Here is a 26,520-nt window from a genome sequence, read left to right as displayed (position 1 = left end):
TACATGTACAAATGACCTCCACTAACCTGTACCCCTGCACAATGACTCAGTACTGGTACCCCCTGTATATTGCATTGTTATAGTGCTATTTTATTTTTTTACCTCAGTTTATTTAGTAAATATTTTCTTAACTCTATTTCTTGAACTGCATTGTTGGTTAAGGGCTTGTAAGTAAGCATTTCACGGTAAGGTAGTTGGCGCATGTGACAAATAAAGTTTGATTTGGTTTTGATTTGACTGTACAGGAAGTAACCTGTATAAGAGACAGGTAATAAGACAAGATTCTAAAGGATATCCAAAGTGGACACATAAGGTAGTACCTTGGTTCTCCTCATTCTTGAACACCCTGAAGAGGCGGGTGGCCATGAAGCCAAACTCCCTCTCACAGGCGTCAGACAGAGTGGCTATCATCTCTGCCATAGACGTCTCTCCTCCCACACTGGACAGACGGTTGTAGTCTGTGAACAGGAACCTGACACAAAGACACACACAAGGTTTCTTGAAAATACTTTTTCTATTCAAGGCTGTACACATCAAGGTGTAAGTGTTTATGTGTGTGTGTGTGTGTGTGTGTGTGTGTGTGCATACGTGTGTTCATCTGTGTGTGTACTGTATGTGTATTACCTGACAGGCAGGGCGCGGGTGGTCTGCTCAGGCAGCTCGGGGGGGTTGACGAACATGAGTTTAAGAAGCAGCTCCAGGTAGCCCACCTGACGGGCCAGACGGGTACTGAGGACCCACGCCCAGTTCCAGTTCTCCCCCTCACGATGACCCCCATAGTACACCAACACTGGAGAGAGAGAGAGAGAGAGAGAAGAATACATCATAATTCTGATTGACCATCAGACTTTCACCCACCTACGTTGACATCCAGTGGCAAGAACCTTAAAAATGTAGTTTTATTTAATGAAACACTGTACAGCTGCTCAAAACTAACAGACCAATGGCGCCCTCTAGTGATATAATACGTGCAACTTTCCCTAACTGCAGAACACCCAGGCCAAGGCCGAAACTTCTTATTTGACGTATTCTATTGTATAATATTCTCTTCCGCTCCATTCTATTCTACTCTATAAACATCTCTACTCTACAAAATATTATCGTCTTCCGCTCCATTCTATTCTAGTGTTTCGCACCAAAGAAGACGTAGAGCAGGGCGAGGAGGCTGAGGGAGACGGCGATGGCCAGGCGGTGGGTGACTGTGAAGCCCAGGACCAGAGCTACAGAGCCACACAGCAGCAGCGTGAGGAACACCACCAACCAGGAGAACTGGAACAGAGGTTTAATCTGCTGGCCCGCAAAATTCTTCATCTCATCTGTAGGAGGGGGGGAAGCAGGTTACACATAAGAATACGCAACTGCAAATGAGTCAGGGCCTTTAGCTGGTCCTGCCTAACACAGGGACCTACAAATGAGTCAGGGCCTTTAGCTGGTCCTGCCTAACACGGGGACCTACAAATGAGTCAGGGTCTTTAGCTAGTCCTGCCTAACACGGAGACCTACAAATGAGTCAGGGCCTTTAGCTGGTCCTGCCTAACACGGAGACCTACAAATTAGTCAGGGCCTTTAGCTGGTCCAGCCTAACACGGGGACCTATAAATGAGTCAGGGCCTTTAGCTGGTCCTGCCTAACACGGGGACCTACAAATGAGTCAGGGTCTTTAGCTGGTCCTGCCTAACACAGGGACCTACAAATGAGTCAGGGCCTTTAGCTGGTCCTGCCTAACACAGGGACCTACAAATGAGTCAGGGCCTTTAGCTGGTCCTGCCTAACACGGGGACCTACAAATGAGTCAGGGTCTTTAGCTGGTCCTGCCTAACATGGGGACCTACAAATGAGTCAGGGTCTTTAGCTGATCCTGCCTAACATGGGGACCTACAAATGAGTCAGGGTCTTTAGCTGGTCCTGCCTAACACGGAGACCTACAAATGAGTCAGGGTCTTTAGCTGGTCCTGCCTAACACGGGGACCTACAAATGAGTCAGGGCCTTTAGCTGGTCCTGCCTAACATGGGGACCTACAAATGAGTCAGGGCCTTTAGCTGGTCCTGCCTAACACAGGGACCTACAAATGAGTCAGGGCCTTTAGTTGGTCCTGCCTAACATGGGGATCTACAAATGAGTGAGGGTCTTTAGCTGATCCTGCCTAACACAGGGACCTACAAATGAGTCAGGGCCTTTAGTTGGTCCTGCCTAACATGGGGATCTACAAATGAGTGAGGGTCTTTAGTTGGTCCTGCCTAACATGGGGATCTACAAATGAGTGAGGGTCTTTAGCTGATCCTGCCTAACACGGAGACCTACAAATGAGTCAGGGCCTTTAGCTGGTCCTGCCTAACATGGGGACCTACAAATGAGTCAGGGTCTTTAGCTGGTCCTGCCTAACACGGAGACCTACAAATGAGTCAGGGTCTTTAGCTGGTCCTGCCTAACACGGGGACCTACAAATGAGTCAGGGCCTTTAGCTGGTCCTGCCTAACATGGGGACCTACAAATGAGTCAGGGCCTTTAGCTGGTCCTGCCTAACACAGGGACCTACAAATGAGTCAGGGCCTTTAGTTGGTCCTGCCTAACATGGGGATCTACAAATGAGTGAGGGTCTTTAGCTGATCCTGCCTAACACAGGGACCTACAAATGAGTCAGGGCCTTTAGTTGGTCCTGCCTAACATGGGGATCTACAAATGAGTGAGGGTCTTTAGTTGGTCCTGCCTAACATGGGGATCTACAAATGAGTCAGGGTCTTTAGCTGGTCCTGCCTAACATGGGGATCTACAAATGAGTGAGGGTCTTTAGCTGGTCCTGCCTAACACAGGGACCTACGCATGAGGCACTAAGACAGAGAACTGGGACTGAGTAAAAATTAAACACATTGTAATGTCCAGAACTTTACTAAATAGGCTGACATGTTCACTTCAAGATTTATATTGTTGTTGTAGTAGTATTTTACTATTTTTACATGAGCGCTTTGTGAAGCTTCAGCTGAAAGAAAACAGTGGAAAACAGCCTCAGTGGTGTTTCTGGTGGTCCTCTCTTACCCTCCAGTTTCTTGAGCAGGAAGGACTTGCCGCTGCCCCACTGGGCGTACAGGCCCACACAGATAGGAGGCTGCATGGTGGGCTCACTGAGGATGTCTGCTAGGGCACTGCTGTACAGATCATACCCCAGCATGTCACCGTCAGACTCAGAAGGAGACAGGTGCTCTGACAGATAGGGGGAGAGAGAGATAGAGAGAGAGAGAGAGAGAGAGAGAGAGGATGGAACAGGGAGGGAGAGAGAGAGAGACAGAGCGAGAGAAGGGAACGGGGAGAGAGAGAGGGGGGAGGGAGAGAGAGAGAAGGGAATGGGGAGAGAGAGAGAGGGAGAGAGAGAGAGAGCGAGAGCGAGAGCGTGAGTGTGAGTGTGAGTGGTCATAACTTCATAAATACCACAATTTATCCAAAATAAGAGTGAGCGAGCTAAACCTTCAGAGTAATGATTCATATTAACAGGTGACTTAAATAATAGCATTTGAATGTTATATTTTCTTTGTTACATTTTTCTTTCATAATAGCAGGTTCATATTCAACACTAGAGTACTTCAACACTAGTTGACTATTTCTGTCTTAATATGCATATCTTCATGATAAAGTATCATTTCTCACTGGCTCCAAATATCTGGGTGAGGATGCTTTTCTGGTGGGTGCAGTCAATGTTGTAAGGCGTCTCGCCGGCCTTGTTGGGGCGGTAGAGCAGGCGGCCATCTTTAGGGTTCCTCAGGAGGAGCTCAGCCAGCTTGCGGCTCCGCCCTCTGATGGCAATGTGAAGGGCTGTGTCTCCTTTCTAGACACGGGGAGAGAGAGATGATTAGAGTAGAGTAGAGATGATTAGAGTAGAGTAGACATGATTAGAGTAGAGTTGAGTAGAGATGATTAGAGTAGAGATGAGTAGAGTATAGATGATTAGAGATGATTTACAGTGCCTTGCGAAAGTATTCGGCCCCCTTGAACTTTGTGACCTTTTGCCACATTTCAGGCTTCAAACATAAAGATATGAAACTGTATTTTTTTGTGAAGAATCAACAACAAGTGGGACACAATCATGAAGTAGAACAACATTTATTGGATATTTCAAACTTTTTTAACAAATCAAAAACTGAAAAATTGGGCGTGCAAAATTATTCAGCCCCCTTAAGTTAATACTTTGTAGCGCCACCTTTTGCTGCGATTACAGCTGTAAGTCGCTTGGGGTATGTCTCTATCAGTTTTGCACATCGAGAGACTGACATTTTTTCCCATTCCTCCTTGCAAAACAGCTCGAGCTCAGTGAGGTTGGATGGAGAGCATTTGTGAACAGCAGTTTTCAGTTCTTTCCACAGATTCTCGATTGGATTCAGGTCTGGACTTTGACTTGGCCATTCTAACACCTGGATATGTTTATTTTTGAACCATTCCATTGTAGATTTTGCTTTATGTTTTGTTGTCTTGTTGGAAGACAAATCTCCGTCCCAGTCTCAGGTCTTTTGCAGACGCCATCAGGTTTTCTTCCAGAAGGGTCCTGTATTTGGCTCCATCCATCTTCCCATCAATTTTAAACATCTTCCCTGTCCCTGCTGAAGAAAAGCAGGCCCAAACCATGATGCTGCCACCACCATGTTTGACAGTGGGGATGGTGTGTTCAGCTGTGTTGCTTTTACGCCAAACATAACGTTTTGCATTGTTGCCAAAAAGTTCAATTTTGGTTTCATCTGACCAGAGCACCTTCTTCCACATGTTTGGTGTGTCTCTCAGGTGGCTTGTGGCAAACTTTAAACAACACTTTTTATGGATATCTTTAAGAAATGGCTTTCTTCTTGCCACTCTTCCATAAAGGCCAGATTTGTGCAATATACGACTGATTGTTGTCCTATGGACAGAGTCTCCCACCTCAGCTGTAGATCTCTGCAGTTCATCCAGAGTGATCATGGGCCTCTTGGCTGCATCTCTGATCAGTATTCTCCTTGTATGAGCTGAAAGTTTAGCGGGACGGCCAGGTCTTGGTAGATTTGCAGTGGTCTGATACTCCTTCCATTTCAATATTATCGCTTGCACAGTGCTCCTTGGGATGTTTAAAGCTTGGGAAATCTTTTTGTATCCAAATCCGGCTTTAAACTTCTTCACAACAGTATCTCGGACCTGCCTGGTGTGTTCCTTGTTCTTCATGATGCTCTCTGCGCTTTTAACGGACCTCTGAGACTATCACAGTGCAGGTGCATTTATACGGAGACTTGATTACACACAGGTGGATTGTATTTATCATCATTAGTCATTTAGGTCAACATTGGATCATTCAGAGATCCTCACTGAACTTCTGGAGAGAGTTTGCTGCACTGAAAGTAAAGGGGCTGAATAATTTTGCACGCCCAATTTTTCAGTTTTTGATTTGTTAAAAAAGTTTGAAATATCCAATAAATGTCGTTCCACTTCATGATTGTGTCCCACTTGTTGTTGATTCTTCACAAAAAAATTGTTTTATATCTTTATGTTTGAAGCCTGAAATGTGGCAAAAGGTCGCAAAGTTCAAGGGGGCCAAATACTTTCGCAAGGCACTGTAGAGTAGAGATGAGTAGAGTAGAGTAGAGATGATTAGAGTAGAGTGGAAATGAGAAGAGTAGAGGTGATTAGAGTAGAGTAGGGGAGAGAGATGAGTAGGGGAGAGAGATGATTACAGTAGAGTAGGGGAGAGAGATGATTACAGTAGAGTAGGGGAGAGAGATGATTACAGTAGAGTAGGGGAGAGAGATGATTACAGTAGAGTAGGGGAGAGAGATGATTACAGTAGAGTAGGGGAGAGAGATGATTACAGTAGAGTAGGGGAGAGAGATGATTACAGTAGAATAGGGGAGAGAGATGATTACAGTAGAGTAGGGGAGAGAGATGATTACAGTAGAGTAGGGGAGAGAGATGATTACAGTAGAGTAGGGGAGAGAGATGATTACAGTAGAGTAGGGGAGAGAGATGATTACAGTAGAGTATGGGAGAGAGATGATTACAGTAGAGTAGGGGAGAGAGATGATTACAGTAGAGTAGGGGAGAGAGATGATTACAGTAGACTATAGAAACTTTACAGTCGCACACAATGTGGATATATATTTATATCACATCAGACATTGACAGACATAAAACAGTAACATCATTCAAATGTCAAGAACGTTTCACTTCCATTTAACTTTCCATCTCATAAGCAGTCTTGTGAAAAGCAAACTGACATCCATGAAATGCTTTGGCTTGAATACAGAACCTGTGATGATATTTGAAAGACATAGGCTCTATATGTTGTGTTTCTCCAGTACCTTGTCGACAGCAGCCACCTTGGCCCCTCTGTGCAGGAGCAGCTCTACTATCTCAATGTTCCTCATCTTGGTGGCTTTGATCAGAGGGGTCTCTGAATCCTGAAACACACATCATCATCATCATCATCTCAGACCTAGAGAATATAAGCAAGCAAAGGTTTATTTGCAACTTTAATGACTTGTGAAAAAATCATTTTGAAACAAGGATAACTTCATCACGGTGAAGAATGTGTCATAGTGCAATGAAACAGCTGTGGCTGTTCCTTACCTTGGTGCAACTCTCAGTGTCCGGGTTGCACTGAAGGATGTCTCTCACCATGGTGCAGTTCCCTTTCTCTACCGCCCAGTAGAGAGCAGTCTTACTGTCCTGTTTAGCACAGTTGAGAACATGGTCGTAATCATTAAATCAAATCAAATGTTCTTTGTCACTTGCTTTGTAAACAACTGGTGTAGATTAACACTGAAATGCTTACTTATGGGTCCGTTTCTAACAATGCAGAGTTAAAGATTAGAATCATGACAAGTGGAATAAATGCACAGCGAATAGCGAATAACAGGCACCAAACAGAACAAAACTGACAGAAACAGGGAGGGACTACCTGAATATGCCCAATAAAAAAATGCTCATTTTTGTTTTCCATTGTAAAACGTTTTGCTACAGTGTGCCCTAATGAATGGGACCAGTATTGGCATGATGATAGATCAAATAAATGTTAAAGGCCCAGTGCAGTCAAAAATGAGATTTTTCAGTGTTAGATATATTTCCACACTGAGGTTGAAATAAAACTGTAAAATTGTTTTAAAAAAATTATGATAATGCCCTTTTAGTGTAAGAGCTGTTTGAAAAGATGCATAAAACTTTTAGCCTGTTTTGGTGGGATGGAGTTTTGGCCTGCCTTGTGACATCACCAGGTAAAATGAGTTAATAGACCAATAAGAGAGAGAGTTCCAAACCGCTCTGCCAATAACAGGTTGTTTTAAGTTAGGACTGTCTGGGAGTGGTCTATCTAAACTCTTCCTTGAGAAATTGCTCTTTGCTAAGAAGCTGTTTTTTTTGTTTTCAATTAAAATGGTAAAAAAAAGAAAAACACATTAAGGTACTTCGTTGTTACCCAGAAATGATTTGATATGGAGATAGAAACGGCGGCATTTGACTTAACAATGTGGATGTGTCACATTAGAGACTCCTACCTGTCCCCTGACGTCAATGTCGGCATATTTGTTCAGAAGGGCTCTGACGATCTCTACATGTCCTCCTCGCACTGCTCCAATCAGCACCGTCTCCCCACTCTGTGTGACACACACAGGAAACACCACAGGCTTTCATTACAGAGAACACACACTGAATCATCACAGAACAGAGGAGATAGACTATACTGTAGAGCAGCTGATGATACTGTTACCATATATCATTACATTTATCATTCAGGTTGATTTAATCATGTCTAGACTCTACACTGTGTATTGGCAGGGTTGTCAGGGCAACACTTCAGCTAATCTTTAGTGACTGGTGATGGTTGCCTACCCTGTATGGTACGTTGACCCTCTAAACTAACCATCCAAACTGAGATCTACTGCTCAGATTTTATTTTTTTACATGAAACTCACACAAACAGTTCTGTAGGAATGAGGTTTCAGCAGTAGGCCTAATACATATCACAGCATATTGGCTATATGCCTGGCCTGACAATATTGTTAATCAGACCATATTATATTTCAAAACTCGAGCTTTGATAACAAAATAGATCCGTTGGTTTAGCACTTGTGAGGCACTGTGGAGCATGCATTGAAATAATTTGTTTTTTTATTTTACTGGACTGATGGTGTTTGCATCTAATGGTCAACGAGGTCAAATCACAACGTCCGTGATCTTCAGGTTGAAAAGTCAGAGCTCTAGAAAGCCAGAGTTTCCGACTTGAATTTCAAGTTGAAAACGATTTTTCGTTCAAAACGATTTTTCCCAACCGCCTTGACCAGAGAGAAGTGAGACTGACCAGAGAGAGGGGACACCGTCTTCCACCTGCTCTCTCCTTCCTTTCCTCTGGTGAGACTGACCAGAGAGAGGTGAGACTGACCAGAGAGAGGGGACACCGTCTTCCACCTGCTCTCTCCTTCCTTTCCTCTGGTGAGACTGACCAGAGAGAGGTGGGACTGACCAGAGAGAGGGGACACCGTCTTCCACCTGCTCTCTCCTTCCTTTCCTCTGGTGAGAGTGACCAGAGAGAGGTGAGACTGACCAGAGAGAGGGGACACCGTCTTCCACCTGCTCTCTCCTTCCTTTCCTCTGGTGAGACTGACCAGAGAGAAGTGAGACTGACCAGAGAGAGGGGACACCGTCTTCCACCTGCTCTCTCCTTCCTTTCCTCTGGTGAGACTGACCAGAGAGAGGTGAGACTGACCAGAGAGAGGGGACACCGTCTTCTACCTGCTCTCTCCTTCCTTTCCTCTGGTGAGACTGACCAGAGAGAGGTGAGACTGACCAGAGAGAGGGGTCTTCCACCTGATGGCAAAACTTGAGTCGCACCACATCTGCCTCATGCACAAATTCATGTTGTTCCTATAACCAGAGAAAGTTAAATATTCCTTAATATTAAAATCTACACGACGAGTTGCTAATAATAATAATAAAACGCAGGGTTGTCGATACCTGGCTACTGACTCACTGCAGCTGCAGCCCGAGCGGAAGTACGGAGAAGCAGCTTTTAGTAATCGTGTTGAATAAAAACAGTGAGTGCTGAATGTAAACTTAAACATGAACTCATATAACCAGCAGCTCTTTGCTGTATTCATTGACAGCCTCTCTGTGGTCATGGTTTTAAAAGTTATTAAATCTTATGTAGGCTAGTAGACTATTAAAAACGTGGCTGTGGCCAGGGTCACGGAAGCTATCCGATTGGGCAGCGCAGCAGGTGCACTCGATTTAGTCACAGATTTGCCAGTCTGCCGTGTAGGCGGAGTTTGTGTCATGGGAACACTTTGCTTACCCGGTGTGCAGGACTTTTGAATCAAGTGCACCTACTGGCAACAGCTCAACACGAAAAAAGAGTGCAAGACTTTATCGTTCATTGGCTGGTGGTCGACTAGGAATGTCTTGAAGATATAAACCGGTTGGCAACCACTGGTCTATCTGTCAAGTGTGCTCCCTCTCCGGCCTCTAGGTCACCAGGCCGATCGTTATGGCTCACTCCTGTCACCATCGTTATGCGCACCTGCACATCATCAGACTCACCTGGACTCCATCACCTCCCTGAATACCTTCCCTATTTATATAGTGACTTTGGTTCCTTCCCCAGGCATTATTGTTTCTGTTCCAGTGTCATGTCTGTGTCTTGTTTGTGTTTCTTATTTTTGTATTATGTTGTGTTTATTTATTAAACCACTCACTCCCTGAACTCTCAGAGGACATCACTACAATAGTATACAGCCTGTGTTGTTGTCACCTACCCTGTCTGGTATGTTGACGTAGGTGCCAGCATCCAGCAGGTCCTGTACTATCTCAGTGTAGCCCTCCTTGGCAGCGATCATCAGGGCTGTGTTGCCGTCCTTGTCTGTCATGTTGACATTGGGGTTCCTCTTCAGAAGCTCCTTCACCACCTCATTGAAACCACCCCGCACCGCCACGATTAGAGCTGTCATGGAATTCTGATAGGGGGAGAAGAACAGTCTGATTTAGCACAATGCTGATAGGGGGAGAAGAACAGTCTGATTTGAGTGATTTAGCACAACACTTCCAAGTGGTATGACTGGGAATATCATCTGGAAAGACTTTATTATACAAGGCCTCATGTCACAGTGTAGTAAGATGTTTCAACCACAACCTCTAACAATACTGAACTTGTTTGGTGAAAATAGCAAACAAACAAACGCCTGTCTTGCATGAGCCTTTAGTGAGTCGTTGTGACAGTATAGGGATATCCTGGAGTTTTAATATGAGTAGGGAGGTCCACTTACCGCTCCCTCCTGGTCCACATCAGCCCCATTGACCAGCAGGTGCATCACACTGTCAAAGTGGCCCTTCCTGGCTGCCCAGATCAACGGGGTAGTGCCATACTGAGAACAGGGATGGAGAGAGAGAGAGAGAGACAGCGTTGATGATTATTGAAACACCTTAAGTAGGGTCATTGGCGTAGTTTAAATAAGATCCTAACTTACTTCAGGTTGCTTTTAAAAAATAATTTTGTATAAGACAGAACCGGTGGTGAGTATGTGTCTGTGTGCTTACCTTGTCAGAGCAGTTGACTTTAGCGCCATGCTTAATGAGGAGATGGACGATCTCAGCATGGCCTCGTCCGGCTGCCCAGATGACAGGAAACACACTGTACTGGAAGGACAGACATTAGCATATTTAACTAACACTGTAATAGACTAATGATACCTAAGTACCTAATTATGACAATAAGTTATTTAATGTATGAATAAATACAAGGTAAAAGCTCTTTATATAGGAATAGTACCTGGCCAGTGATGTTGGGGCTAGCTCCTTTCTCCAGCAGCAGCTGGGCCACCTCCACACGACCCTTATAGGAAGCCCACATGAGGGCGCTCCATCCCCCCTGTACAATAAAACACAGAGAGAGAGCGAGAGAGAGAGAGAGCGAGAGAGCGAGAGAGCGAGAGAGCGAGAGAGCGAGAGAGCGAGAGAGCGAGAGAGCGAGAGAGAAGCAGTGGAGTGGTCATATAGCACGACGTGTACGTAGCCACACAGTGGATTTAATACTGTTATTAGTACAGACAGGCTGGCACCAAACACTGCCATGACTGATGTCACCTTAGAATAGAACAAGTCCACTAAATAAAACATCTGAAATGAAAACAGCATATCTCAGAAGGTAAAATGCATCCTAAGTGAGAAAGCCTTGGCCATGACGACACTCATAATGAACAAACAGGCATTAGTCTTTTCTCCATTCCCCCCCGCCCCAATGCTACTTAAATACCACTCTGAATGCTTTCCTTTGCAGAGGAAAACAAAAAGGCTCATCCATCTCATTGGCGTATCGCAAAAACAAGGCATTTAGAATAGCCTTGAATATGAACTATACTATGACATTTGAATGAACACAGAACTGTGGAAAGATACTGTAGGATATGAAATGGGCTTCCTTCCACTGAGAGGTTGTTTTACAGTTAACCAGGTTAAGGTACTCCAGACATCACGAAATGCAATTATTACAAAATGGAGGAGATCGTAATGAAGCTAATGGAATCGTGTCCGAAGCTAACGGATGAATCACTACAAAGCAGGCCGTCATTGTAAATAAGAATTTGTTCTTAACTGACTTGCCTAGTTAAATAAAGGTTAAATGCATTTTTAAAAAGCAGCCTGGAATGGATTGCAGTGACACATAAAAAAATAGAGGAAGAATGTGAAGAAACTAGTTCTACCATTGGATGTCAGGTCTGGTAGTGTGACAGCAAAAAATAAAGAATATCCGTGCAAATGGACCAGTAAAGCAAAAATTGTATTGTATTGTTTAGTATTCTGCAGTTTTAACCAATCAGCATTCAGGATTAGACCCACCCGTCATATAAATTGTATTGTATTCTAGCTCTCATACGGAATATCCTATGGACACTATTAATGACAGATACACTGCTGTGCCAGAGTTGTAAGCTACCTTCTTCACCCCAGAATGTTTTAGACATGAAAACTTTTCAAAATACATTATTATCCAGAAAAAAAAGAAGGCCAGATCAAGCATAATCATCCTTTCATCTTTTTCTAAAGATGTTTTTCGTAGCTGTTTCAATCAAACTCGTTTTTCAAGAGAAATGTTACACACCGGTTCAAAAGCTTTACTCTTTCCTTCAGAGTACCCACTCTGCCCATGTCTCTTCCCAATACCCAGTACCCAGTGCCATCCCCTCTACTCTCCTACCATGTCCCGGTGCTCCAGGCTGGCATTGTTGGCCAGCAGCTCCTTCACCACCTCCACATGGCCCTCCATAGCCGCCGAGATCAGCGCCGTCCAGCAGTCCTGTTGACGGGCAGAACACACAGGGGTTACACTGGGTCGCCACGGAAACCCCAATCACGTCGTGGCTACACAATGCTGTACCTACCAGCTGGTCGTACCAGGTGCTCATGGATGCAGGGTGGAGACAGTTAGTGTCAGACAGAGAAAAGAGAGAGAGAGAGAGAGAGGGAGACGGTGCCCAGGTCTGGTCAGTCTCACTCAGTCTAGTGTAGTGAGAGTCTGAGTGTGTGTGTGTGGTTTAGTAAGAGGTTGAGAGAGTGTGTGTGTGTGTGTGGGTGTGTTGATGGAGACAGCAGATCTACACCCTGTCATTTACTCTAACTGAGGCATTCTACAGGTGTTCATTATGGGGCTCTGTATTAACCCAACACACAGTGTGGTGAGTTGTGCAGCCTGGACACTAAGACCTCTGTGCCATGTCTGAATAATGTGGCTAAAACAACACCAAACCTCAAAGCCATGGGCTAACTACCATTTGGTGTGTGTGTGCGCGCGTCTGTGTATGCGCGTCTGTGTGTATGCGTGTCTGTGTGTGCGCGTGTCTGTGTGTGCGCGTGTCTGTGTGTGCGCGTGTCTGTGTGTGCGCGTGTCTGTGTGTGCGCGTGTCTGTGTGTGCGCGTGTCTGTGTGTGCGCGTGTCTGTGTGTATGCGTGTCTGTGTGTATGCGTGTCTGCGCGTCTGTGTGTGTGCGCGTCTGTGTGTGTGCGCGTCTGTGTGTGTGCGCGTCTGTGTGTGTGCGCGTCTGTGTGTGTGCGCGTCTGTGTGTGTGCGCGTCTGTGTGTGTGCGCGTCTGTGTGTGTGCGCGTCTGTGTGTGCGCGCGTCTGTGTGTGCGCGTGTCTGTGTGTGCGCGTCTGTGTGTGTGCGCGTCTGTTTACCACGTCATCCAGGTTGACATTGGCTCCCCTCCTGAGGAGCTCCTGGACCATCTCTAGGCTGCCCTGTTCTGATGCCATCATGAGGAGAGTCTGACCATTCTGAGGAGACAGAGAGAGAGCAAGAGAAGAGAGAAGAGAGAGAGAGAGAGAGGAGAGAAGAGAGCAAGAGAGAGAGAAAATAGAGAGAGAGAAGAGAGAGAGAAAAGAGAAGAGAGAGAGAAGAGTGTGAGAGAAAAGAGCGACAGAAGAGAGAGAGAAGAGAAATAGACATGCAGTTATCAATCACACCAAAGTAGCCTAACTACTAAGCCCAGATTTCATTGGAGCATCACTTTAATATGATGATATAATTAAACAATAAGGCCCGACGAGGTGTGGGATATGACCAATATACCACAGCTAAGTGCTGTTCTTATGCATAACGTAACGCGGAGTGCCTGGATACAGCCTTTAGCTGTGGTATATTGGCCATATACCACAAACCCGGGGTAGCTTATTGCTATTATGAACTGGTTAGCAATATAATTAGAGCAGTAAAAATGAACGTTTTGTCATACCCGTGGTATACGGCTGTCAGCCAATCAGCATCAAGGCTGGAACCACCCAGTTTATAATGTGGTATGAAAGATTCAAAAATGAGTTTACACAGAATACTAGTGGCTGTTTTAGTTTCTTATTGACTTGGTAAAGTGTTAAATATGTGGAGATTGGATTATTTGGTAGATTAAAACTGCGATCACACAGCCAGTCCAATTCTGATATTTTTTCCACTAATCACATCAGATCTTCTCATATCAATTCATTTTCAGAAAAGAATACCAGAATTGGGCTGCCTGTCTAAAAAACAATCAGCATCCAGGATTTAAAATACCTGTTTTAAAATCTTAAATAAAATGTCTCAGGCTTCATCCATACTACAACGGTGGATATTGCTCTAGCATGCTTGTAGCTGTGTGTGCATGTCACATATGGCTTGTGGCTGAACTCTTCATTGAGACAATGTTAAAGGGGAAGTTCACCCATTTTTACATATGGCCTTATTTTCATTCTTTCTGTGCTAGTAGTTGATCCCCGAAACTGTTTTTTAAAATCTTTTGTTTTATCAATCTCACATTTTGCCGAGTCATTGCTTACCATTGACTACAATGCATTATGTAAATGTATCTAAAGCATGTTATGAAACACTCCAAACCAACTCCTATTACATCACAATCTCACTCTAGATAATATCTCTGCACTAAATAAGGCCACATGTAAAAACTGGTGAACTTCCCCTTTAATGTATACTTAGCAGTGCCTTCCACTCACCTCGCTCCTGCTGTCCACCTCCTTGAACTTGTCCAGGTGGGCTTTGATGGCCGGCACGTTGTCCTCCTCTACGTAGCTGAACAGGCTCTGGATGGCCAGAGAGGTGCTGGTGTCCATGGCTACGCCTCACCGCCACAACTGAGACACACAAAGAGAGGGGTTATTATGACACATAAGCCTGGCTGGCACAGTAGCTGGCTGGACATATTTGAAGCTCATGTTCATAAGAACATCATAACAAAACCCATTCATAAGCCAGAAGGTAGTGCGTATGGCCCAGTACATCACTGGGTCCAAGCTTCCTGCCATCCAGGACCTCTATACCAGACAGTGTCAGAGGAAGGTCCTAAAAATTGTCAAAGACTCCAGCCACCCTAGTCATAGACTGTTCTCTCTGCTACCGCACGGCTTGAGGTACCGGAGCGCCAAGTCAACGTCCAAAAGGCTTCGTAACAGCTTCTACCCCCAAGCCATAAGACTCCTGAACATCTAATCAAGGACTACCAAGACCCCTCTTTTACGCTGCTGCTACTCTCTGTTTATAATCTATGACCAGTCACTTTAACTCTACCTACATGTACATACTACCTCAATTACCTCAACTAACCGGTGCCTCCGCACATTGACACTGTACCGTTACCCCCTGTATATAGCTTCACTTGTTATTTTACTGCTGCTGTTTAATTATTTGTTACTTTTATTTTCAATTTTTTACTTGTCTATTTCACTTGTCTAAAAGGATGAAACAGCATCTGTGCCACCAGTAAGTACAGATAGTAGTATAAATGCTCTCATCTTATCTATGAACATAGACAGGGCTCTAACTCCTCTAGCTCCACAATGAAATAGGGTGCAGGCCAGGCAGCAGGCTGTTAGCCAGCCTGCTAGCTTAGTGGAGTCTGCCACTAGCACAGTCAGTGTAGTCAGCTCAGCTATCCCCATTGAGACCGTGTCTATGCCTCGACCTAGGTTGGGCAAAACTAAACATGGCGGTGATCGCCTTAACAATCTCACTGGAATAAAGACCTCCTCCTTTCCTGAAATTATTGAAAGAGATTGTGATACCGCACATCTTACAATAGGGCTACTTAATGTTAGATCCCTCACTTCCAAGGCAGTTATAGTGAATGAACTAATCACTGATCATAATCTTGATGTGATTGGCCTGACTGAAACACGGCTTAAGCCTGATGAATTTACAGTGTTAAATGAGGCCTCACCTCCTGGTTACACTAGTGACCATATCCCCCGCGCATCCCGAAAAGGCGGAGGTGTTGCTAACATTTATGATAGCAAATTTCAATTTACCCCCCCAAAATTGTTTTGTCTTTTGATCTTCTAGTCATGAAATCTATGCAGCCTACTCAATCACTTTTTAGAGCTACTGTTTACAGGCCTCCTGGGCCATATACAGCGTTCCTCACTGAGTTCCCTGAATTCCTATCGGACCTTGTAGTAATGGCAGATAATATTCACATTTTTGGTGACTTTAATATTCACATGGAAAAGTCCACAGACCCACTCCAAAAGGCTTTCGGAGCCATCATCGACCCAGTGGGTTTTGTCCAACATGTCTCCGGACCTACTGCCACAGTCATACTCTGGACCTAGTTTTGTCCCGTGGAATAAATGTTGTGGATCTTAATGTTTTTCCTCATAATCCGGATCACCATTTTATTACGTTTGCAATCGCAACAAATAATCTGCTCAGACCCCAACCAAGGATCATCAAAAGTTGTGCTATAAATTCTCGGACAACCCAAAGATTCCTAGATGCCCTTCCAGACTCCCTCCGCCTACCCAAGGACGTCAGAGTACAAAAATCAGTTAACCACCTAACTGAGGAACTCAATTTAACCTTGCACAATACCCTGGATGCAGTCGCACCCCTAAAAACAAAAAACATTTGTCATAAGAAACTAGCTCCCTAGTATACAGAAAATACCCGAGTTCTGAAGCAAGCTTCCAGAAAATTGGAATGGAAATGGCGCCACACCAAACTGGAAGTCTTCCGACTAGCTTGGAAAGACAGTACCTTGCAGTATCGAAGAGCCCTCACTGCTGCTCGATCATACTATTTTTCAAACTTAATTGAGGAAAATAGCTAGGATCAAGGGAGATACTCAAGTGTTTTAGTACTAGATCTCTTGACACAATGATGAAAATAATCATGGCTTCAAGCTGCATACTGGGCCCTATTACAACTAAACTACTGAAAGAGCTGCTTCCTGTGCTTGGCCCTCCTATTTTGAACATAAATAAATGGCTCTCTATCCACCGGATGTGTACCAAACTCACTAAAAATGGCAGTAATAAAGCCTCTCTTGAAAAACTATTGGCCTATATCGAATCTCCCATTCCTTTCAACATTTTTAGAGAAAGCTGTTGCGCAGCAACTTGCTGAAGACAAACCATGTATACGAAACGCTTCAGTCTGGTTTTAGACCCCGTCACAGCACGGAGACTGCACTTGTGAAGGTAGTAAATTACCTTTTAATAATGGCATCAGACCGAGGCTCTGCATCTGTCCTCGTGCTCCTAGACATTAGTGCTGCTTTTGATACCATTGATCACCACATTATTTTTTAGATATTGGAAACCCAAATTAATAGATCTTATCTGCCAGAAAGATATCAGTTTGTCTCTGTGGATGGTTTGTCCTCTGACAAATCAACTGTAAATGTTGGTGTTCCTCAAGGTTCCATTTTAGGACCACTATTGTTTTCACTATATATTTTACCTCTTGGTGATGTCATTCGGAAACATAATGTTAACTTTCACTGCTATGCAGAAGACACACAGTTGTACATTTCGATGAAACATGGTGAAGCCCCAAAATTGCCCTCCCTGGAAGCCTGTGTTTCAGACATAAGGAAGTGGATGGCTGAAAAACTCGGACAAAACAGAGATGCTTGTTCTAGGTCCCAAGAAACAAAGAGATCTTCTGTTGAATTTGACAATTAATCTTGATGGTTGTACAGTCATCTCAAATAAAACTGTGAAGGACCTCGGTGTTACTCTGGACCCTGATCTCTCTTTTGACGAACATATCAAGACTGTTTCAAGGACAGCTTTTTCCATCTACGTAACATTGCAAAGATCAGAAACTTTCTGTCCAAAAATGATGCAGAAAAATGAATCCATGCTTTTGTCACTTCTAGGTTAGACTACTGCAATGCTCTACTTTTCGGCTACCCGGATAAAGCACTAAATAAACTTCAGTTAGTGCTAAACACGGCAGCTAGAATCTTGACTAGAACCAAAAAATTTGATCAAATTACTCCAGTGCTAGCCTCTCTGCACTGGCTTCCTGTTAAGGCAAGGGCTGATTTCAAGGTTTTACTGCTAACCTACAATGCATTACATGGACTTGCTCCTACCTATCTCTCTGATTTGGTCCTGCTGTACATACCTACACGTACGCTACGGTCACAAGACGCAGGCCTCCTAACTGTCCCTAGAATTTCTAAGCAAACAGCTGGAGGCAGGGCTTTCTCCTATAGAGCTCCATTTTTATGGAATGGTCTGCCTACCCATGTGAGAGACGCAGACTCGGTCTCAACCTTTAAGTCTTTATTAAAGACTAATCTCTTCAGTAGGCCCTATGATTGAGTGTAGTCTGGCCCAGGAGTGTGAAGGTGAACGGAAAGGCACTGGAGCAACGAACCGCCCTTGCTGGCCGGTTCCCCTCTCTCCACTGGGATTCTCTGCCTCTAACCCTATTACAGGGGCTGAGTCACTGGCTTACTGATGCTCTTCCATGCCGTCCCTAGGAGGGGTGCGTCACTTGAGTGGGTTGAGTCACTGACGTTATCTTTGTCAGATGTGTCAGATGTGTCCACAGTGTCTCCTGACCCCTCCTGTCTCAGCCTCCAGTATTTATGCTGCAGTAGTTTGTGTCGGGGGGCTAGGGTCAGTCTGTTATATCTGGAGTATTTATCCTGTCTTATCTGGTGTCCTGTGTGAATTTAAGTATGCTCTCTCTAATTCTCTCTCGGAGGAGGAGGACCTGAGCCCTAGGACCATGCCCCTGGCCTGATGACTCCTTTCTGTCCCCAGTCCACCTGGCCGTGCTGCCGCTCCAGTTTCAACTGTTCTGCCTGCGGCTATGGAACCCTGACCTGTTCACCGGACATGCTACCTCCTAGACCTGCTGTTTTCAACTCTCTAGAGACAGCAGGAGCGGTAGAGATACTCTGAATGATCGGCTATGAAAAGCCAACTGACATTTACTCCTGAGATGCTGACCTGTTGCACCCTCGACATCCACTATGATTATTATTATTTGACCATGCTGGTCATTTATGAACATTTGAACATCTTGGCCATGTTCTGTTATAATCTCCACCCATCACAGCCAGAAGAGGACTGGCCACCCCTCACAGCCTGGTTCCTCTCTAGGTTTCTTCCGAGGTTCTGGCTTTTCTAGGGAGTTTTTCCTAGCCACCGTGCTTCTACACCTGCATTGCTTGCTGTTTGGGGTTTTAGGCTGGGTTTCTGTACAGCACTTTGAAATATCAGCTGATGTAAGAAGGGCTTTAAAAATTTGGGCTCTAAAGCACATTCATACATGAGTCAACAACGGCAAGTTGATGTTTTGGTTAAATGTCAGTCAATATGCTTATGAATGTGTTATGGCTTGTACATACATAGGCTCGAAGCCAAGCAATGTAAAAAAAAATGTGATGTCTGTTGTCCACTCGCTGCTTTCGGTTTTAAAGGATGGTATTTCTTTGAGCTTTAAGCTCAGAAATGTTATCAGTTGAAACAATGATCTCACTTGGTGGCAGCAAACAGTGAGAAGTGCAGACTTTCACTTGCATTTCACACGGACCTAATAAGGAAGGCAAAGTACATGAGACTGGGTAGCACCTCATTATGACAGCAGGCTATGGAGGACATGAGACTGGGTAGCACCTCATTATGACAGCAGGCTATGGAGGACATGAGACTGGGCAGCAGCTCATTATGACAGCAGGCTATGGAGGACATGAGACTGGGCAGCACCTCATTATGACAGCAGGCTATAGAGGACATGAGACTGGGTAGCACCTCATTATGACAGCAGGCTATGGAGGACATGAGACTGGGTAGCACCTCATTATGACAGCAGGCTATGGAGGACATGAGCCTGGGCAGCAGCTCATTATGACAGCAGGCTATGGAGGACATGAGACTGGGCAGCAGCTCATTATGACAGCAGGCTATGGAGGACATGAGACTGGGCAGCAGCTCATTATGACAGCAGGCTATGGAGGACATGAGACTGGGCAGCAGCTCATTATGACAGCAGGCTATGGAGGACATGAGACTGGGCAGCAGCTCATTATGACAGCAGGCTATGGAGGTCATGAGACTGGGTAGCACCTCATTATGACAGCAGGCTATGGAGGACATGAGACTGGGCAGCAGCTCATTATGACAGCAGGCTATGGAGGACATGAGACTGGGCAGCAGCTCATTATGACAGCAGGCTATGGAGGACATGAGACTGGGCAGCAGCTCATTATGACAGCAGGCTATGGAGGTCATGAGACTGGGTAGCACCTCATTATGACAGCAGGCTATGGAGGACATGAGACTGGGCAGCAGCTCATTATGACAGCAGGCTATGGAGGACATGAGACTGGGCAGCAGCTCATTATGACAGCAGGCTATGGAGGACATGAGACTGGGTAGCACCTCATTATGACAGCAGGCTATGGAGGACATGAGACTGGGCAGCAGCTCATTATGACAGCAGGCTATGGAGGTCATGAGACTGGGCAGCACCTCATTATGACAGCAGGCTATGGAGGACATGAGACTGGGCAGCAGCTCATTATGACAGCAGGCTATGGAGGACATGAGACTGGGCAGCAGCTCATTATGACAGCCGGCTATGGAGGACATGAGACTGGGCAGCAGCTCATTATGACAGCAGGCTATGGAGGACATGAGACTGGGCAGCACCTCATTATGACAGCAGGCTATGGAGGTCATGAGACTGGGCAGCAGCTCATTATGACAGCAGGCTATGGAGGACATGAGACTGGGTAGCAGCTCATTATGACAGCAGGCTATGGAGGACATGAGACTGGTCAGCAGCTCATTATGACAGCAGGCTATGGAGGACATGAGACTGGGCAGCAAAAAATACAGCCCAATACAATACTGAGATAAGCTTCATTGTTGAAGGCAAAGAATAGGCCTAAAGCCTGTTAAAAGAAAGATTAGCTAGCTACTTAATAGGCAGTCATGGACCTACTAGCCTATACAGTGTTCCAATGTCTGCTGCGTAGGCTAGGTTATGTCAAAATGTGCTGTGCGTTCTTAACTTTGAATTGTAGGCCTCCTTTTCGATCCATTCGTAACCTATATGTAGTGGTCTATTACACAAGGACAGGGTCTAGGCCTAACATGCCAATTTCCTTTCACTTTCAGCAATTCTTATGGTCTAATGCTCAAGTCCAAGGCAATGGGACGGTAGGCGGTCATTAGGCCTTATACTACATAGCATGATTGACTTGAAATAATACTCCAACAAATGAGATAGGGAAAACTTTTAAGGTTGGCTTGGCTAAGTGGAGACTGAGTGTTGCCACGACTTGCAGAACTATGCGGTACACTCTTAGAAAAAAAGGTGCTATGTAAAACCTAAAAGGATTATTTGGCTGTCCCCATAGGAGAACCCTTTGAAGAACCCTTTTTGGTTCTAGGTAGAACCCTTTTGGGTTCCATGTAGAATTCTTTCCAGAGGGCTTTACATGGAACTCAAGAGTTCTACCGAGAACTAAAAAGGGTTCTACCTAGAACCAAAAAGGGTTCTCCCATGGGCACAGCCCTCTTGGAAACTTTTTTTCTAAGAGTTTATGCTCAATTAAATACATTCCCAAATTAGCATAATATTAAGCAAAATTATGAATTTCAACCCAAGACAAAAAAAAGAGACAAAAAGGTCTTCATTTTGGCAATGCAGCCTGACAATCTATGCCTAAACAAAAAAAAATATTAATTTAAGACTACAAAAATGTAAATACTGGTTGTAATACGATTGTAAAAAATAAGCATGTTTTGAGAACCAGTGACTGGCTAAGTTGGTCTGCCACAAAAGAGCAGATGAAGAAATTGAATCAGTCAACACGTCTCTATTCAACCTCAATTATCTGCCCATACATAACTCTAAAGAAAGTATGGCTAGGTTAACAGGCTCTGTTAAAAAAAAAAAAAAGGTCTATAATACATTTTCTCTCCGATCAGATCATTCTGTCACACACAACTGAGTAGAGCCTTTGTTTACAGTTCAGTTGTTGAGGCAACAGGAACCTGCTGAGCTGACACACCCTCATGTGCCTCAGAGGCAGCACAGCTGCTATAGGCAGCGCCAAAGATTAGACATAGTGACACCAGGCAACAATCAATGAACCTCAAGGATTCTCTGCACGTAGTATTGAGTGAGGAGGCTCACCACTTCACCTCATCCAGTACCATTGCAAAACAGAAGCCAACAAAAGACCAACAAAGAAACGCCAAGAGGTAGCCTAAGACAAGTGTACTAAATAGTCTTAGTAGTACACAGGCCTCAAACATAGCAATGAGCAAAGTCATTTAACAAAGAACTAAGTGACTTACCTTTATGTAAAATGTCAGTTTGACTGCACTGAATGGCAATGGTAGTTCTTCAATTACTGTCCCTCAGACAAACTGACTGAGTATCAACAAGCGTTGCGTTGCCTAGGCTCCACATCCCTCCCTGTCCCTGACTGTCATGAATAATTGATGAGCAGGCAGAGCAACGCCCCAACCCCTCTCCAACACAATAGACATACGCCCCTATTACCATACATGACATGACCTACTGTTGCAACAATAGAGTTGTATGGGTACAGGCTTTAGATGTGAATGTAGGTATATTTAACTGTTTAGGCTATGCATTCATGTAAAAATAAAAATTAACGTAGGAATCAACGAGAAAATATAATGAGCATTAATTGTCACTGAATGCATCTTTTGTCAGCTTAAAAAAAGTGATGTTTCAATGATGCAACGATCAAATACTAATTTATCAATAAATATTACTTTCTCATGCACATTTACAACAAAAAAAGTAGGCAAATAAGTGTTCAAAATATATTTTCAGTTGTTTAACACTTTTTTGGTTACTACATGATTCCATGTGTGTTATTTCATAGTTTTGATGTTTTCACTTTTATTCTACAATGTAGAAAATAGTAAAAAGAAAAGAAAAACCCTGGAATGAGAAGGTGTGTCTAAACTTTTGACTGGTACTGTAGGTCCAGGTCCAAATGCCACAAGAAGGACAAGGTTAAAGGGATACTTTTGGATTTTGGAAATGAGGCCCGTTATCGACAGTACTTTCCCAGAGTCAGACAAACTTGTGGATACTATTTTTATGTCTCTGTGTCCAGTATGAAGGAAGATTGAAGTATACAGTGGGGCAAAAAAGTATTTAGTCAGCCACCAATTGTGCAAGTTCTCCCACTTAAAAATATGAGAGAGGCCTGTAATTTTCATCGTATGTACACTTCAACTATGACAGACAAAATGAGAAAAAAAATCCAGAAAATCACATTGTAGGATTTTTAATGACCTTATTTACAAATTATGATGGAAAGTAAGTATTTGGTCACCTACAAACAAGCAAGATTTCTGGCTCTCACAGACCTGTAACTTCTTCTTTAAGAGGCTCCTCTGTCCTCCACTCGTTACCTGTATTAATGGCACCTGTTTGAACTTGTTATCAGTATAAAAGACACCTGTCCACAACCTCAAACAGTCACACTCCAAACTCCACTATGGCCAAGACCAAAGAGCTGTCAAAGGACACCAGAAACAAAATTGTAGACCTGCACCAGGCTGGGAAAACTGAATCTGCAATAGGTAAGCAGGAAATGGAAGACATACAAGACCACTGATAATCTCCCTCGATCTGGGGCTCCATGCAAGATCTCACCCCGTGGGGTCAAAATGATCACAAGAACGGTGAGCAAAAATCCCAGAACCACACGGGGGGACCTAGTGAATGACCTGCAGAGAGCTGGGACCAAAGTAACAAAGCCTACCATCAGTAACACACTACGCCGCCAGGGACTCAAATCCTGCAGTTCCAGAGGTGTCCCCCTGCTTAAGCCAGTACATGTCCAGGCCCGTCTGAAGTTTGCTAGAGAGCATTTGGATGTTCCAGAAGAAGAATAGGAGAATGTCATATGGTCAGATGAAACCAAAATAGAACTTTTTGGTAAAAACTCAACTTGTCGTATTTGGAGGACAAAGAATGCTGAGTTGCATCCAAAGAACACCATACCTACTGTGAAGCATGGGGGTGGAAACATCATGCTTTGGGGCTGTTTTTCTGCAAAGGGACCAGGACGACTGATCCGTGTAAGGAAAGAATGAATGGGGCCATGTATCGTGAGATTTTGAGTGAAAACCTCCTTCCATCAGCAAGGGCATTGAAGATGAAACGTGGCTGGGTCTTTCAGCATGACAATGATCCCAAACACACCGCCCGGGCAACAAAGGAGTGGCTTCGTAAGAAGCATTTGAAGTTCCTGGAGTGGCCTAGCCAGTCTCCAGATCTCAACCCCATAGAAAATCTTTGGAGGGAGTTGAAAGTCCGTGTTGCCCAGCAACAGCCCCAAAACATCAATGCTCTAGAGGAGATCTGCATTGAGGAATGGGCCAAAATACCAGCAACAGTGTGTGTGAACCTTGTGAAGACTTACAGAAAACATTTGACCTCTGTCATTGCCAACAAAGGGTATATAACAAAGTATTGACATAAACTTTTGTTATTGACCAAATACTTATTTTCCACCATAATTTGCAAATAAATTCATTAAAAATCCTACAATGTGCTTTTCTGTCATAGTTGAAGTGTACCTATGATGAAAATTACAGGCCTCTCATCTTTTTAAGTGGGAGAACTTGCACAATTGGTGGCTGACTAAATACTTTTTTGCCCCACTGTACTAAACAAAAATATAAATGCAACATGCAACAATTTCAAAGATTTTACTGAGTTAGATTTCATATAAGGAAATCAGTCAATTGAAATAAATATATTAGGCCCTAATCTATGAATTTCACATGACTGGGAATACAGATATCTGTTGATCACAGATACCTTAAAAGAAAGGTGTGGATCCGAAAACCACCACCATTTGACTCATGCAGCGCGACACATCAGCAGTTTTGCTATGTAAAATCCATTTAGCCTCAAGTAAATAATGAAACATGTTCAATTTGGTTTAAATAATGCAAAAACAGTGCAATATGTGCTATGTAAAAAAGCTAACGTTTGAGTTCCTTGCTCAGAACATGAGAACATGAAAGCTGGTGGTTCCTTTTAACATGAGACTTCAATATTCCAAGATAAGAGATTTTAGGTTGTAGTTAATATAGTATTTATAGGATTATTTCTCTCTATACCATTCGTATTTCATATACCTTTGACTATTGGATGTTCTTATAGGCACTATAGTATCGCCAGTGTAACAGTATAGCTTCCGTCCCTCTCCTCGCTCCTACCTAGGCTCGAACCAGGAACACATCGACAACAGCCACCCTCGAAGCAGCGTTACCCATGCAGAGCAAGTGGAACAACTACTCAAAGTTTCAGAGCGAGTGACGTTTGAAACGCTATTAGCGCGCACCCCGCTAACTTGCTAGCCATTTCACATCGGTTACACCATCGGTTACAACATCATAAACGGAGCAATGCTTGCGAAGAGCTGCTGGCAAAACGCACTAAAGTGCTGTTTGAATGAATGCTTACGAGTCTGCTGCTGCCTACCATCGCTCAGTCAGACTGCTCTATCAAATCATAGACTAATTCTAGCATAACACACAGAAATATTAGCCTTTGGTCATTAATATGGTCAAATCCGGAAACTATCATTTCAAAACGTTTATTATTGTCACGTTCTGACCATAGTTATTTTGTGTTTTCCTTTGTTTTAGTGTTGGTCAGGACATGAGCTGGGTGGGCATTCTATGTTTGGCCTGATATGGTTCTCAATCAGAGGCAGGTGTTAGTCATTGTCTCTGATTGGGAACCATATTTAGGTAGCCTGTTTTGTGTTGTGTTTTGATGGGTGGCTGTTTCCTGTCTCTGTGTTCTCTGCACCAGATAGGACTGTTTCGGGTTTTGCCACATTTATTGTTTTGTAGTGTGTTCATGTTGAGTTTCTGATATTAAAAAACCATGGACACTTCGCAAGCTGCGCATTGGTCCTCCGATCCTTCTCGCCTCTCCTCTTCAGATGAAGAAAAGGAAGAAAACCCTTACAATTATTTCAGTGAAATACGGAACCGTTCGGTATTTCGTTCGGGTGGCATCCCTAAGTCTAAATATTCTTGTTACATTGCACAACCTTCAATGTTATGTCATATTTACGTAAAATTCTGGCAAAATAATTCGCAATGAGCCAGGCTGCCCAAACTGTTGCATATACCCTAACTCTGCATGCAATGAACGTAAGAGAAGTGACACAATTTCACCTGGTTAATATTGGCTGCTAACCTGGATTTCTTTTAGCTAAATATGCAGGTTTAAAAATATATACTTCTGTGTATTGATTTTAAGAAAGGCATTGGTGTTTATGGTTAAGTACACATTGGAGCAACGATACACACCGCATCGATTATAGGACACGCTAGATAAACTAGTAATATCATCAACCATGTGTAGTTATAACTAGTGATTGATTGATTTTTATAAGATAAGTTTAATGCTAGCTAGCAACTTACCTTGGCTTCTAATGCATTCACGTAACAGGCAGGCTCCTCCTGGAGTGCAATGAGAGGCAGGTGGTTAGAGCGTTGGACTAGTTAACTGTAAGGTTGCAAGATTGGATCCCCCGAGCTGACAAGGTGAAAATCTGTCATTCTGCCCCTGAACAAGGCAGTTAATCCACCGTTCCTAGGCCGTCATTGAAAATAAGAATGTGTTCTTAACTGACTTGCCTAGTTAAATCAAGGTATTAGTTATTATTTATTTATATATATATATATATATATATATATATATATATATATATATATATATATA

The 26,520-nt window shown here is 43.8% G+C and overlaps 1 protein-coding gene across 11 annotated transcripts in view; it reads right to left on the bottom strand.

Annotated features, from left to right (window-relative positions):
* Nucleotides 1-26,520, bottom strand: part of LOC110498117 (kinase D-interacting substrate of 220 kDa B) — a 101,643-nt gene that overhangs the window by 67,177 nt on the left and 7,946 nt on the right. For 9 of the 11 annotated variants that reach the window (XM_036955083.1, XM_036955088.1, XM_036955089.1 and 6 more), the window contains exons 2-16: nt 14,469-14,606; nt 13,161-13,259; nt 12,186-12,284; nt 10,761-10,859; nt 10,529-10,627; nt 10,258-10,356; nt 9,751-9,948; nt 7,498-7,596; nt 6,575-6,673; nt 6,307-6,405; nt 3,641-3,818; nt 3,035-3,199; nt 1,137-1,316; nt 625-790; nt 321-472 (exon numbers count right to left, since the gene is read on the bottom strand). In XM_036955083.1, coding sequence (XP_036810978.1) covers nt 321-472; nt 625-790; nt 1,137-1,316; nt 3,035-3,199; nt 3,641-3,818; nt 6,307-6,405; nt 6,575-6,673; nt 7,498-7,596; nt 9,751-9,948; nt 10,258-10,356; nt 10,529-10,627; nt 10,761-10,859; nt 12,186-12,284; nt 13,161-13,259; nt 14,469-14,585 — 1,948 coding nt within the window. In that variant the 5' untranslated portion in view covers nt 14,586-14,606. Of the gene's footprint in view, nt 1-320; nt 473-624; nt 791-1,136; nt 1,317-3,034; nt 3,200-3,640; nt 3,819-6,306; nt 6,406-6,574; nt 6,674-7,497; nt 7,597-9,750; nt 9,949-10,257; nt 10,357-10,528; nt 10,628-10,760; nt 10,860-12,185; nt 12,285-13,160; nt 13,260-14,468; nt 14,607-22,079; nt 22,210-26,219; nt 26,259-26,520 lie in introns of those variants that run through there. The other 2 variants (XM_036955086.1, XM_036955084.1) reach the window with 2 other exon arrangements.

The sequence above is a fragment of the Oncorhynchus mykiss genome, chromosome 19, assembly GCF_013265735.2.
Source record: "Oncorhynchus mykiss isolate Arlee chromosome 19, USDA_OmykA_1.1, whole genome shotgun sequence".
Lineage (NCBI taxonomy): Eukaryota > Metazoa > Chordata > Actinopteri > Salmoniformes > Salmonidae > Oncorhynchus > Oncorhynchus mykiss.
The sequence above is the reverse complement of the archived record's forward strand: the minus strand, read 5'-3'. Positions and strand labels throughout refer to the sequence as shown.